Source organism: Hippocampus comes, unplaced genomic scaffold (assembly GCF_001891065.2).
Source record: "Hippocampus comes isolate QL1 unplaced genomic scaffold, H_comes_QL1_v1.1 scaffold179, whole genome shotgun sequence".
Classification (NCBI taxonomy): Eukaryota; Metazoa; Chordata; class Actinopteri; order Syngnathiformes; family Syngnathidae; genus Hippocampus; species Hippocampus comes.
Window position 1 is genome coordinate 33,911 of NW_017804805.1, and position 15,233 is coordinate 49,143.

The window sequence follows — 15,233 nt, forward strand, 5'->3', positions numbered from 1 at the left end:
TTATAATCCTTTTTATTATATTTATATACTCACAATTATAATCAAGAATGCTTAGTGCACTGTGTGGAAGTTTAGGGACGTAACCACCTTTCCGAGGACGTGGTTGGGAAGAGAAGTGTTAAGACAAACAGGAGCAAGGTTGGACAGTGAATGGAGCCATCAACACCAGCTGCAACGTGATGTTTTGTAACAATTGCACACATGTACGTAATTTACACGCACATACACACACATAGTCAAACAAGTTCAGTGTGTCTTCAACAGCCCCCACCCTTCAGGTTGGACACACCTATGTAGGAGATTTCCCAATAAATGAGGGGGTGAAGGGGGAGATCGTTAGGGTGACGTGCCGAGAACTGAAACCTAACGCTTCTCCTCGTTCCCTCCTGGTACCAGAATTGAGTCTCCTGTCTCCTCCTTGTGTTTTATTCCTAAGTGTCATATTGGATAAACCTGACACATATCCTGGTTAAAGCCCGCTACAGTACACTTCTACGTTCGCTCTACAAGACCAGACAGCAATCAGGCACCACTGGTGCTCGCTGCTTGGAGTTCCAAAGCAGGGGTGGGAGGGGCGAGCTGAATCAAACCATTGTTTTAAAGCAAAAAGGGAAAAAAAAATCTATTTTTCTCATTAAAATATTTCAATTTTTTACTGTATTTTTTCCCCAATTGTCTCGCTTGTTAAAAACAATGCACAGTTGAAAAGTATAGTATATCTCTGAAAATTTGGGAGCGTTTTTTTTTTTTTTTTTTTAAGAGCTGTTTCAAATATTCGGTGCTTGAAGCAGCTTTAAGAAACACTGTAGTTTCAATATGAACCAAGTGCCCATTGTTTGCAGGCATTTGCTCTTTGCAGCTCTCTAAAGGGTCTGACACAGCATTTCAGGCAAATTGAAGTCTGCACTGGCCAACATTTTGGAAAACCTTCAAACATTCTGGAGTTGATCACCTACCCACTCTCGAGGACTTGCATACAACAAGAACCAAGACAAGGGCATGGAAAATCCTACTGGACCCCCCACACCCTGCCCACCACCTCTTCCAGCTGCTCCCTTCGGGTAAGTACTATCGAACCATGCGCACCAAAACCAGGAGACATTCAACTAGCTTCTTCCCTCTCGCCATTGACACCCTAAACAGTATGCTTGTGGAGGCTCTCAGTCGTACAGGAAAGTTCCATCGTAGAAAGGGTTCCGTCAGTCGTCATCTGTACCTGTGGGTGTGGTATCTGTTTTTTATTAGTATTGTATTAACTTCATGGAATTACGTCAGCTAACTGTAGTCAAGGGAGAAAAGAGAGAATAGCTGTCAATTAGTATTAATATGTAGTGTCTACTTCTTATTAGCATTATAATGAGTATTAATATGTAGTGTCTACTTCTTACTAGCATTATATGATTTCGGATGTAGCTTATCATAGACAGAAGGAATAAAGAGTATGGCCGTCACTCGGAAAAAGCAGGAAAAAGGATGTATGGTTGTCTAACACTCGTAAGAAGCAAGAAATACAGCTGCTGACCAACGAAATAAAAATGCTGACCAACAACACTAGTTAACCGACTGCATGCCAAAGAATAGGTATAGCAGGAAAAGGGCTATGGCTGCCTCGCGTAGATAGCAGAAAAACAAGTATACAGTTGTCAAACAGAGAAATATATGGACCAGAAAACAGGAAGTAAAACGCAGAATCAGCAAAACCTGCTAGCCAACTACATGCCAAAGAATGTAAAGGGAAAAGAAACAGGAAGCAAAAAACAGAATCAGCAACACTTGACAGCCACCTACAGGTCAAAGAATGTGTTGAGAAAGAACTGAATGTATGACGATACTTGCTAAATCCATTTGCTATGGTCTCCATCAGATCGATAAATGCATGCCCCATTGTGATAACAATGACATGCCCCTTTATGTTTTAAAAGGACACGTGGTAATACTTGAAACCCACATGCATTCACACAAGGGCCCAGCAGGGGCCCCCATTATATTTTAAAAAATAGAAGCTATTGTGACACCATTATAATTCAAAACCAAGATATGAAGTAATTTATAGATACCATTAAAAACTAGCCAACGAAGAAAGCCACAGCCAATCAGAATCACACAACGCATTATGACACTGTTAGAGTTGATTACGATCAAGAGACGGCCCAATGAAATTGGAGGGGTGGGCCCCTCATACCGTTATAAAAACTGTGTTTAACCTCGAAAGAATTCAGAGTTTTCCGATGTGCATATCTGTACCTCTCCGAGTTTTTGATTGAATAAAGCTCGTTTGTGACCAGCCTGCACCTCGGCCTCCGGACTAAGTTTGTACTTGGTTTTTGAACGGTCTCGGCATCAAGCTCAAAGAAACTTCTGGTGTGTCCCCCGGTCTGCGGTTCAACAAAGGAAAGTCAGTTTTTTTCCTCCTTTTTGTGTCGGCCCCCCCTGCTCCCTCGGCCGTCCGCCCGGGACGCCTCGGCGCGCCCCTGGTCTCCGGGAAGGAGGCGTGGGTCCGGGTTCCGGGCCGACACATCAATGACGCCTGGGATATAAACCCTGGAGGAAGGAAAGTGGTCCCAGATGAGCTTGTGAACAAAGTGACCACGGCCGTACATGAAGCGCTAGGCCACGGAGGTACTTTGCCCACAAAGAGAGAGTTGGAGAAACTGGAGCTTTGGATCCCTGATAGGAAAATTCGGGCTGTGCTGCGGGACTGTGAATTGTGCAACAAATACAATGCAGGACGCCGTGGACAGCGAGCAGAAGGATTAACTATCAAAAGCACTGTGCCATGGGCATCAGTCTGCATGGACGTAGCAGGCCCCATGGGAGTGAGCGGCGCAAAAGGTGAGAAATACCTTATTGTGCTTGTGGACTCGATGTCAGGACATTTTGGACTAAGAGCAGTGAGAAAAGCAAATGCTAACAGTGTGATAAAAACACTGGAAGATGGATGTATGTGGCTAGGAATACCCAAAGAGCTACGTACTGATAATGGAACTCATTTCAAAAACGCCGCTGTGGATGCATGGTGTCGAAAGTGGGGAATAACAAGAATTTATTCGCCGCCTTACACCCCACAAGCCAACGGCGTGGCTGAAAGAACCATCGGCCTGGCTAAGAATTGGCTGGGGAAAAATGCAAATGGAAAAGAATGGAGCACAAAGCTGGTGGAGTTGGTCAGAGACTTGAATGGGAGGAGCAGAGCAGATAGGCCATCCCCCTCAGAGGAGCTGAATCAACGCCCCTTTGTAGCTTCCGCAATAGGCAGAGTACAAGAAAAGACCAGCCCTCAGAAGGAGAAGTGCCCGCTTGAAAAAGGACAGACAGTGTGGGTCAAATCACATGACTCCGCTGGCTCTCAAGCGGTTAAGTCCAAGTATGACCAGTCCGACATAGTCGAAGAAGTTTTAGACAGAAACACAGTGCGCCTCAGAACGAGAGGTGTCCAAGGGGTAGAGCAGCTAAAACCTATCCAGTCGACTCAACCTAGCCAGGGAGTAAAAACAAAAAACAAGAATCTTTAAAATGGAACATGCCGTACCCCCATTTATTAAGTTGGCCATGGTAAAGGGGGCTATCATCACACGGAGAACGTGGAATGGAATCAAGGCCGGAAGAGCTTTTAAGCTCTTGGAAAATGCAAGACGGGGATTTTTATCAGACGCTGTGGAAGACTTTTCGTGGAGACAAGCTAATGTCGGCTGCGTTGTCTGCGGGAGTGTGAACACAGCTACTGCGAGATGGAGTGAACACAGCCCTACTGAGTCGTTCGACCTCCATGCCGGAGGGGAAACAGGCCCAGCGAAGGTACTGGACGCTTTCATTTGCTACACCTGCAGGATAAAATATTTACCGAGGATTAAGATATATGCCCAGTGGGACGTTTCGTCCCTGGGGCGCGACGAACAAGTCAATTGTACCTGCCAGTGGGATGGATCGGTGCTGCTACACTGTGAATTCTGCTGGGCAAGAATTGCGAGCGGGATGCTGGTGAGGGTCGAAGAGGCCGAAGGATGGCAGGTTACAGTAGCTGCCGCACCAGTGATCCCCCTAAGACCCATTTTAACTTACCCGATGGGCACTTGCTATAATGTAATCTGATTTATTCCATCCGTTGCCAAGAAAGTGAGTGCAAGGAACATTACATCGGAGAAACCAAACAAACACTCAAGAAAAGACTTTATCAACACAAATGGAAAAACAATGACAACAAAAGTGCAGTATACGCACACTTAAAAGAAACAAACCACACAATTGAAGATGAACAAGTAAAAATCCTAGGAACAGAAAAGAGATGGTTTGAAAGGGGAGTAAAGGAAGCGATTTTTGTTAAAAAATGTTCACATTTTCACCCTCTCTGAACCGTGAAGGAGGTATCAGATTTAACCTGTCTCCTATTTACAATAACTTGTTGACCACCAAGGGACATAGACATGCTGATCAGGCTAACTGAAAGTAGCTATTCAGCCCTAGCCCAAACAATAGGCCTAATCAAGACCCAACGATAGGGAATTTAGAAATCAATGGGCCTCTTCACGCATAAGTCCTTTTGTTTAGGTGTGACACTCATTTGAGTTTTTATTGCTTTAAACGCATCGGAGTCTTCACTGAGACTTTAGAGTTGTCTAACGCTGACGAAGCTTCTGTGAGAGAAGCGAAACGTCCTTTTTTGTTTTTTACCCACAGGTACAGATGACGACTGACGGAACCCTTTCTACCCTCAACAGTAATTCAAATCTGTAATGCCTCTTTGCATTTTTGCACACCCCTCTGCAACAGTATTACCGCACTGATCATTGTACATCCAGTTCTCTACATACTTGAACAATTGTCGTTGATCAATATTCCACAGCACCAGACACTCTAAAGCGCTCAAGGAATTTCTGTATAATTGCACACCTAAAGTGGTCCGACAATTAGTGGTACTGGTCACTTCAAAATGCACAACTATCAGAGTATTGTATTTTTCCACTGATCACTTTATCTCTGCTCGATGACTATGCACATTGTCGCACAGCTGTCATTGGGTGGTACTACTGCACAATGGTACCCTTACCTGACGGAAAGTCTTTCTTATGTTATGTCCTTGTTTTTGGTAGTTGCTTGTTTTTGCAATACTAGTGCTGCAACCTAAACTACCGGAGACAAATTCCTTGTGTGTTCTACATATTTGGCCAATAGAGATGATTCTGATCAACCCTTAGCTGTTTGAAAGATGATCTCACATTTGAATCTACAGTACCAGACTACTGTATGCCCAGAGAAGAAGAAGAATAACCGTTGTTGATTTTCTATAAATACTAGATGTGTGCTGCATGTAGAAATGTCAATAAAACAATCCACCAACGAGAGGGGTTTCACCCCCCGTATATCACTGTGCTGACTGCTCCTCTGTGGCCTCAGGTGGTGCATTGGGGTCCAGGAAATCTGGGTGCTGCAGTTCTTTCAGGTATTTGGGAGGCGTCAGGATGTGGGTGGCACCTGCAGGAGACCAACACCTTTGCTCAAAATCAATGCTGAGTGTCGACTGCAAAACTGTGATGAAAGTGAACAATGTACAGTAAAAAAATGCATGACTGGCTCATTGTTCCTTGTAAATGAGTATACAACATACTGCAGCTCTTTAGAAGCACAGTCAAGTCTGTCAAGATGGAAAAGAATTTTATGATCTTTGTTTAATCTGTTGCTTTGAAATGGACAACTTCAGAAGAGACAAACACTGGGGGGAATTTGTCTTACTTTTCTTCTCTTCCATAAACTGAGAAATTAGGTTTATTTATCGGTTCCTTTATTTTATTTGTAGATTTAATGAAATATGCTTGTCATACTTACACAATGTTTTAGTACAATTCAAAGCATAAGGTTTAGGGAAAAAAATCTCACTGTTTTCGAAATTATTCGGTGTAAAGTTGTCCTTGTTTGAGGACTCTGAGGAATTTTGACATCTAAGAACACCATAACCAAAAGTAACGAACATGGATGAAAATGAGAACATACCAATGAGTGCCTCCCATTTGCCATTGGCTTGGGTGACCTCATACACACAGCGCATCTCACTGTAGGTCATGCCTCCAATAATGAAGACAATGACCCTCGGACCTGTCTTCACCTCTGTGGGGCCCCTGTTTTTGTGCCAGTTACCATAGCGGGCACTGCTAAATGGGAAGAGAAACAAGAAACACGGCACACATTTTTTGTATTTATATTGATACTGCATCAATGACATCATACAAAGAATCACAGCACACATACACAGGAGAGTTGAACCTAGTCGGTATTCAAACCTTCACCAATACGAAGTGCCTCCAGATTGAACTGTGTATTCAAGCCAAAATATAGTATTTCCTCTTGAAGGCTCTTTGCAGCCATCAGCGTAAATTAGCAGTCTGTCACAGTTTTACAGTTACTTGCAGAAACAAAGTTTTGTATGATGCAATTCCGCTCATCATTTGCATTCATGACCTGCTACCCGACAAAATGCACACTACACCCAAATGTAACTCAAAATAAACAGTCTTTTATTCCATGACATGAAATACTAAGCTGCATAAAATGAGTTCTTTTTTTTCTTAGCGAATAAAAGCATGAACTTTAATTTGACAAAATCCAGACATTGAGGAAATACGATTATGACTCAATGACATTTTCGTGTTGTCTGACTTGTCTAAGTCAATTTCTAGGGATCAATCAAAGCAGTTATGGGGAAACAGAAAATAATAATAATTCATGACACATATCAGATATTTGTTCAAATGGACTACAATCACCTATTACGAAATATGGATTACTGTGAACTACTAACCTTGACGGAGCGCTGGCTTTGGCTGATGCTTGTCTCTGGGAAATGTATGGGTATTGCTTCACGTCAAGTTTATCCTCAATGGCATCCTGCAGGAAGACAACTTCTTCAAGGTAAGCATTTTGACTTTGCCCCCCAGAAGCGAGGGGTGGCCCCACCCAAAGCAGCTGTTGGACCTGTTCCTGTACCAACAGGTCAAATTATGCCTGTGTGGCCTTTATCATGAAATGGATGACTAGCCTGTATAGTAACATCATCTGGAGAAATGTTCGTTTTTTTTCATTTTCAGCGTGTTTCCATTAAATTACACATCATGTCATCATTTCAAGCACTTTGATTCATGTTTAACGATAGTTCTGTTTCATTTGTCTGAATAGAAATGCCAACAGGCTATTATGACAGCTCAACTTGATAATTACTATGGAGAGCGGCTAAATATTATTGTTATGACTCCCACTATTAGTATTTTCATTTTGATGACAGAGTAACTGATTTTGCCTGTGGTTTATTATTGATATGCCCTAGTCAAGAGCAGAGCAGCCCAGGCAGCCAGAACTAAAACTCTTTCCTCGAACCCATGAAGGGATTTTCCCCAATAGTGGCTTTGTTTGCAATAAATGGCACACCTCATGCCTTAAATATATATTGACACAATAAAACATAATTGTTGTGAAATTGAAAATGTAAACTAAACTGCTATTAGCAGAGGGGGGCATCGTCAGTCCGATGAAAAAAATTCTGAGGGCCCACTGCTTCCTTACAATAAATAGTCAATGGAAACGAAGTGCATTGTCATTTGCATTTGAATTAGATCTAGGACTCAATATCTCAATGGAGGCACCCATTGTAATTTTCATAAAGGAAAACGTGTTAATGTACAAATCCAGCATTAGGTAGAATATCAAACTAGGTTCAGATATCCTCATGGATAATGTGTCTCTTTTTGTTTCGGACAGAATCATATTGCACTAAATAGCGCACCTCGATGAGATCCTTGACGAGAGGAGTCCATCTTGAGAGTTGGTAGGTATGCTCACTAATTCGCTCCTTCCGGTCAGGCTTTTTGGTTTTCTTGGCAGTGGCCTGCAATGGAAACATTTTATTTTATTGGGATGATCGTTAATAGCACCCGCAAATCCAATGGGGTTGGGACGTTTTGTCAAACGTAAATAAAAACAGAAGACGATGATTTGCAAATCTTTTTCAACCTATATTCAATTGAATACAATATATTTCATGTTCAAACTGATTTACTTGTTCTTTTCGGATTCTGCACTTTATAATGTGCCACACATTTTGGATGGGAGACAGCTCTGGATTTCTGATAGGCCATTCTATAGTCTCACCCAATTCTAGAAGAATGTGGCTTGGCATTGTCTTGCTGAAAAAATGCAGGCAGGGATGTACCTTAAAAAGAAAATCTGCATCTGCTGTACCTTTCAGCATTATTGGTGCCCAAACAGATGTGCGAGTTACCCATGCCATGGGCGCTAACAATAAACACCCATACGATCACATATGCTGGCTTTTGAACTTGCGCCAATAAAAATCCCTATAGTCCTTTTTTTTTTGGAGACAAAGTCAACCATTTACCAAAACTGTTTGAAATGTGGTCTCATCAAACCATAGCACACTTTTCCACTTTGAATCAGCCCATTTCATGAGCTTTGACCCAGAGAAGCCCGTGTCATTTCTGGCCTTTGTTTTGCATGCTAGACTTTAACTTGCATTTGTTGATGTGGCAATGAACTGTCCTAACCTCTAATGATTTTTTGAAGTGGTTATGAGGGATCAAAGGCCCCACGCATTCAACGTTGGTTTTCGGCCTTGCTGCTTACATGCAGATATTTCTCCAGTTTCTCTGAATCTTTTCATGATAGTATGGACAGTAGATGATGAAATCCCTGAATTTCTTGCAATTGCACATGGAGGAACATCATCCTTAAACAGTTTTGACTATATTCTCATGCAGTTGTTCCCAAAGTGGTGAATTTCACCCCATTTTGGTTTGTGAATGATTCAGCAATTCAGGGAAGCGATTTTTATACCCAATCATAGCAGCCACCTGTTCCCACTTATCCTGTTCACCTGTGGGATGTTCCAAACAGGTGTTTGATGAGCATTCCTCAACCTTACTCTTCTGCTGTTGGCCCTATCCTAGTTTTATTTGGATCATGTTGCAGCCATAACATTCAAAATGTGATCATATCCATCCATCCATCCATATTCTGATCCGCTTATCCTCACAAGGATCGCGGGGCGTGCTGGAGCCTATCCCAGCTGTCTTCAGGAAGCATGTACGGGACACCCTGAACTGGTTGCCAGCCAATCGCAGGGCACACATAGACATACAACCATCCGCGCTCACACTCACACCAAGGGACAATTTAGAGCAATGGTGTCAAACTCATTTCATATTGTGGGGCACATATGGCCTCGGTAGATGTCAAGTGGGCCGGACCATTAAAATTATACTATACTCTGCTATAAATAACCCAAATAATATGTCTTTCCTTTGTTTTGGTTTAAAGAAGCACATGAACATTAGGAAAATGTTGAAATGTCATGAACATATCTTTTACAAAACATTTCATGAAGCACCTTAGACTTCCTTAGACAAATGTGCAATTTACTTTTATCATTCACCGTTATGCATTGCAACTGATTCCACTGATTGTACAAAGGCACAAAACTTTAAAACAAGTAATTGGTGTTGAAAAATATAGTAATGCCCTTTAAGATTAAACGAGATTTATAAAGAAAGGAATTTTTAAACCATTTACACAAGTGCATATAAAATCTAAATTTAATCCCTGCCTACACCTTACAAACCAAGGAGAGTGCTATTAAATGTGTAAAGAATAAAGTCTTCACATATCCTTGATAGCGTCTGCTGTGTTGGGTCTGTCTCAGTGACAGGCTGAGGCTGCTGTTTTCTACTCTGATCAAAACAGTGTGTCCCCTAGCGGATACTCCATGAATTGCACCTTATTAACAATAATTCATTCCGTTTCTTTTATGCATTTTTTCACTTTTAAATTATCCTGCGGGCCTGATCGAATCTCCTTGGGGGCCGTATGTTTGACACCCCTGATTTAGAGTGTTCCATCAACCAGCCACGCATGTCTTTTTTTGGAATGTGGGAGGAAACTGGAGTACCTGGACAAAACCCAAACAGGCACGGAGAGAACATGCAAACTCCACACAGGAAGGCCGGAGGCGGGATCCAAAAAACCCGATAAAGTGTATTCAACTGAATATAGGTGGAAAAAGATTTGAAATATATATTTTTTAATTTTTTGCAATTCGTTGTTATTGGGGCTTGTATTATAGATTATATTCCTTTTTATCTTCTTGTGTTTATCTCTTCATTGAGACATATGCTTACAGGACTCTGAATTTTCCTCTGCTTACATTTACTTCCTGTTAGAAGGCTCCTCCAACTACCGCATGCTAAGTCTGTCTAAATTGTTGCAAGGTTTTTAATCACACGTTGAGCCTATATTTAGCTATGCCTGCTGTAGCCAAGTAAGGGTATCAGAGGTAAAATACGTAAGGATCACCGGTTTCATACTTGACTTGAGGATTTCAGAACACATCATACCTCAGAGATGATCGGCACACCCATGTGTGCCATGTTGGAAATGATGTCACTGTCTTCCGGTGGGATGTTGGCATGCTGGAGCAACTTACATAAGTTTTCCTCGGTCACACCTGACACACACACACACACACACACACACACACACACACACACACACACACACACACACACACACACACATATACAGTCGATAACTGACATATACTGTACAAGAGTGCAAACCTTCACAATTATGCAGTGGTGTGTATTTGTGAGTAGGAGAAAATCTGGAAATTACTATCACAAAAGAGGTCCAGACTTTCTATAATATATACATACATAGGTGAAAGTCATTATTTCGTCCCCTGTTACATTTGTAAGTTAGCTGCATCACAAAAATAATAGCAGTCTCCAATTTATATGGTGTATTTTTTTTAATCAAATTGTGCTAATGACAGAATATAGCACACTAAATATACATTACAAAAGGTATAAAATGTATGTTGGGTGACATATGTCTCAGTTTCAGTTTCTGTAACATAGTAATGACAATTGTACAAAAAGGATAAAAACAATCCACATATCTCACCATTCTTGAGGAAGATGTAAAGCAGAATGATGCGAATCTTGTCAGAGACGCTGACATTGGTATCCAGTAAGATTGGTACAATAAGCCTCATGGGATCTTTTATTTTCTCGCCCTCTGCATCGGTACCCATTGCAAGATCCTTTCAGAATGGAATAGAAAGGTGAAGAAAAGGGTCAGGTTATTTAGGGGAGTTTGTTTCTCATAAAGTGTACCTCCACTGGCCCATTTTGAGGTATTGATGAGGGAAGTAAAGTTTGAGAAATATCTGGTGTTCCCATCTTTGTCTCACCTGGTATTCCCTAAAACAATGTGCTGACAATCCCCTTGGGCAATCCCAGCCATCTTTGGGCAGTCGGCGGGGTACACCATGAAATGTTTGCCAGCCGGGCAAAACAGAGAAAAGCAACCATTCGTGCTCACACTCATAACTAGGGAAAATTTAGAGTGGTCAATCAGCCTGCCATGCATGTTTTTGGAATGTGGGAGGAAACCAGAGTTCTTCTTCTTCTTCTTCTTCTCCTTTCGGCTTGTCCCTTTTCAGGGGTTGCCACAGCGAGTCATTTCCATCTTTCCCTGTTCTCTGCAGAACATACAAACTCCACACAGGAAGGCCGGACCCCAGAATCGAACACTGAACCTCTGTGCTCTGAGGCAGATGTGCCAACCAGTCTTGCACCACGCCGCCGACTTGATGAAAATGCAATTTATTTTGGTTTTATTTCAAGTGAATAACATGACATCAGAAGTTACTCATCAGTTAGTACTTGAATAAATTTTTTTTCACTGACTCCTTACTCTTACTTAAGTCATTATTCGGGGGACTTTTTTTCAACTCTATATATGCGTTATATCATTATAACCTAAGAGTACTCTTACTTTAGTAACATTTTTGGCTACTCTACACACCTCTGAGGACGGTTCACATTCATCACAACACACAATACTGCGACTGTTTCAAATTTTTATTCAAGTTTTTTTAATTACCTGCTCCACACGGCAGAGTTTGTCAACAGTGCCCTGGTAGCGGTTCATACAATCTTCAGCCAGGTGAAGGTGGGTTGAATACTAACAAGAAAGATAAGTAGATGAGTTTAGCTATTTGAGGAAAATATCCAGGAGTTACAAACATTCGCACGTTCAAATGTATTTAAAAAAAAAAGTTTATCTCTTATGTGCAGGCAGCGACAAATGTTCACACTGTGAACAAGAATACACTTGCTGTTCTTACTTTGCTTAGTTCCTTTTGATACTGAGGCATTTTCTTCAGCATCTGGGACAGTTCCTTCATTGTGGTCTGAAAGACAATGGTGACAGTCATGAGTGATTAAGTACAATACTGTATAAATTGTAGTATAAAGTATAAATTCTCTTCTCTCTTCCTTGTTGGTATGTGGACGGCTGTGGAGTCCGATATCGGCTGTGACCACACTATACTTTGGATTGCTGAAAATATCTATTTAGCATATTTTGCTGATTGCGGAAAAGGGAGCCAGATATATATTTTTTTTTTTTTGCCGTACTCTGAAAAAAAAAATCCAGGTTTCCCATCAAAAGATAAGAGATCAATATTTCATCTTTGATTTCCAAGTAATGTAGTTACATCTGGATTGGACAAAATATAGCATCACACATTTCGTTTGAACCTGTTCAGCAAGGTGGTTGTGTATAAATGTTAAGAGAGTGACTTTTGACCTTAATAAATTTTCACCTTCAGTAAAGTATATTTCATTTGTGGCACACTGGCATTTCAAAGTTGCATTGAAATTCTTCTAGCCACATTGTGTACCAATTTCCTAATTTCTCATTCTCTTCAATGCGGTCTTATTACAAAAAAGATTGTTCAGAGTAATGTGGATGTTTTTCCTCTACCTTTTCCCCTGTGTTCATTTTTTTGCTGGCAGAAAATTCTTTCAGAGAGCGAGTCACAGCCCTATGCAAACAAAAGAAAGACAATGTAAATCATGTCACAAAATCAGTTTTGACATAAAAAAGTAAGCCTTCTGTACACTCTTCAAGTGTACTACACTCAAGTGTAGTAAGTGTTAGGTTGTCTGCTGTTGTGTTTGTTTCTTTTAAATATTCCACATTACCATGTCGAAACAAGGCGTATGTAACACAAGTACTCACGTTGAAACTTCAGCAATGTGTTTATGTCTCAGAGTCAACCACAAGTCATCATCCTCATCCAGCAACACATCTTTTGTCCGAGTGTCCCCCATTCCACTGGTCTCAAACCTGACACAGAAATGTACATACACAATGAGTGTAACTGGAAAAGAAAAACACACGATGGATATAAAGAATACAAAGAGCAAAAACATGAGTATCACATGTACATAAGTATTTCTGGATTGGAATTCTCTAGTTTCTCCTACAAGGTACATCATCAATCAATTCCCTCGACCAGGGTGCTGACACAAGACCAGGACTCCGCGCCTGGTTAGCAACCCTCCGCAGGGAGGGGTTCAAATAAGAATTGAATTGCTCATTGCTACCATTGTGTTTTTACTGGTGCATTTGACAAATAAATAAACATCTTGAAATGCAAAGAACCATTTTGCTGAATGTTGTACATGTGACCCCAAAAATTGCAAATTCCCTCTCTCCTTGCCTGCGTGGGTTTTCTCCGGGTACTCCGGTTTTCTCCCACATTCCAAAAAACATGCATGGCAGGTTAACCCATTTAATCCCACCGGTCACATTTGTGAAGGACAACATTGATTTAATTTACAGGGCTCTAAAATTTTTCATTACTGATTACTTAAAAGGGCTACCAATGACACCTGATTTTGACTTTTAAATGTCTGGGAAAAATTTGGGATTAAATGGGTTAATGGAACTCTTGATTGTCCCTATTGTGTGATTGTGAACGTGAATGGTTGTTCGTCGATCTGTGCACTATGTTGGCTGGCAACCAATTCAGGGTGTCCCCCGCTTACTGCCCGAAGAAAGCTGGGATAGGCTCCAGCATGCCCGTGACCCTTGTGAGGATAAGCAGTTCTTAATTATTAATCGTGGTTGGTTTGTTGATTTTTCTTTTTTTGATTTGATAAAATATGCAAACCTTTAGGGCACAGGTGTCAAATTCAAGGCCAGGGGGACAGATCTGGCCCACCACACCATTTTATGTGGCCCGCGAAAGCAAATGAAGCATGTCAAGTTCCATGATGCTTGCTAAAGTCTGAACCAAAATTTCAAATTGTCATTATTCTTGACTTCTGATTGTAAAACTAGTTCTTCATCAATTTGATGTGCGCTGTGTATGTAATATGTGGAGGGGATTAAACATTTACCGTAATTTCTGGACTATAGACCACACCTGATTATAAGCCGCACCACTACATTTTTAAAGGAAAAAAATAGTTTCTACACACATAAGCCGCACCTGTGTATAAGCCGCAGGTGCCCATATTGTAACATGAGATATTTACAAAGAAAGACGGTACACAGGGGGCAGTTAGGAAAGTCTTTATATAAACCGCTCCATGAAATAAGCCGCAGAGTTGAAAGCGTGTGACAAAAGTTGCGGCTTATAGTCCGGAAATTACGGTATATGGTTTCCCAAAATTCATAACAGCCCTACGAGCAGTGGCGGACCCTCAGGGCCAGCAAGGCCTTCTCTGCTGGCCTAAACATTCTCAGAAAAGTAAATTTACTTTTCTGAGAATAACATTAATTTGTTCTTTTATTTTCATAAATATGTAAACAAAATCATTCTCTGTATTCTTTACGTCATATTATTTCCACTTAGTCGAGTGGCTTTCAATGTTATTTTAAATAACATTGAAAGCCACTCGATAAATAACTTATTTATTATGGTAGAGTTTTTAACCAATCATATTTCAGCTAGCTTGTGTTGCCAGGTAAATTAAACTTGCTCGGCTGTAAAAGAACGGGCACAGTCAGGTTTCAATAGCCAATCAGATCACGAGTCTGAGACTTGTCTGCGTACTAGGGCCAGCTAGAAGGCCTTACGTCGAGACTGGCCGAGCGCGTTCGGTGATTGGATTAGCGCCTTTCCTGTTTCCTGAGAATTGTATGCTGACTTGTTCAATAAAGATTAAAAAAACAAAAAAGATTGGATTAGCAACTGCTAGAGCTATCATTCGCATTTTAACCCAAAATGGTTGAAGGAGAAGACGTTGATCTGGTTGCAGAACTACTTTCCACACAATTTTCAAGACGGGCCTTCCACGAAAAGCTGGATATTGTGCAAAGAGGTCGCCCAACTCCTGCGCTAGTTAGCCTGTCCCAGCAAGGAAAAGGGTTTGTCC

The 15,233-nt window shown here is 41.2% G+C and overlaps 1 protein-coding gene across 2 annotated transcripts in view; it reads right to left on the reverse strand.

Moving 5' to 3' along the window:
- Positions 1-4,710: 4,710 nt before the first annotated feature.
- The window catches only part of LOC109531989 (syntaxin-binding protein 1-like), a 29,118-nt gene continuing 18,595 nt past the window's right edge, over positions 4,711-15,233 (reverse strand). The window contains exons 10-19 of one of the 2 annotated variants that reach the window (XM_019896660.1): positions 13,087-13,194; positions 12,829-12,889; positions 12,188-12,253; positions 11,944-12,024; positions 10,960-11,098; positions 10,392-10,501; positions 7,769-7,870; positions 6,791-6,876; positions 5,986-6,140; positions 4,711-5,469 (exon numbers count right to left, since the gene is read on the reverse strand). In XM_019896660.1, the coding sequence (XP_019752219.1) occupies positions 5,360-5,469; positions 5,986-6,140; positions 6,791-6,876; positions 7,769-7,870; positions 10,392-10,501; positions 10,960-11,098; positions 11,944-12,024; positions 12,188-12,253; positions 12,829-12,889; positions 13,087-13,194 (1,018 nt within the window). In that variant the 3' untranslated portion in view covers positions 4,711-5,359. Of the gene's footprint in view, positions 5,470-5,985; positions 6,144-6,790; positions 6,877-7,768; positions 7,871-10,391; positions 10,502-10,959; positions 11,099-11,943; positions 12,025-12,187; positions 12,254-12,828; positions 12,890-13,086; positions 13,195-15,233 lie in introns of both variants that reach the window. The other variant, XM_019896574.1, reaches the window with a different exon arrangement.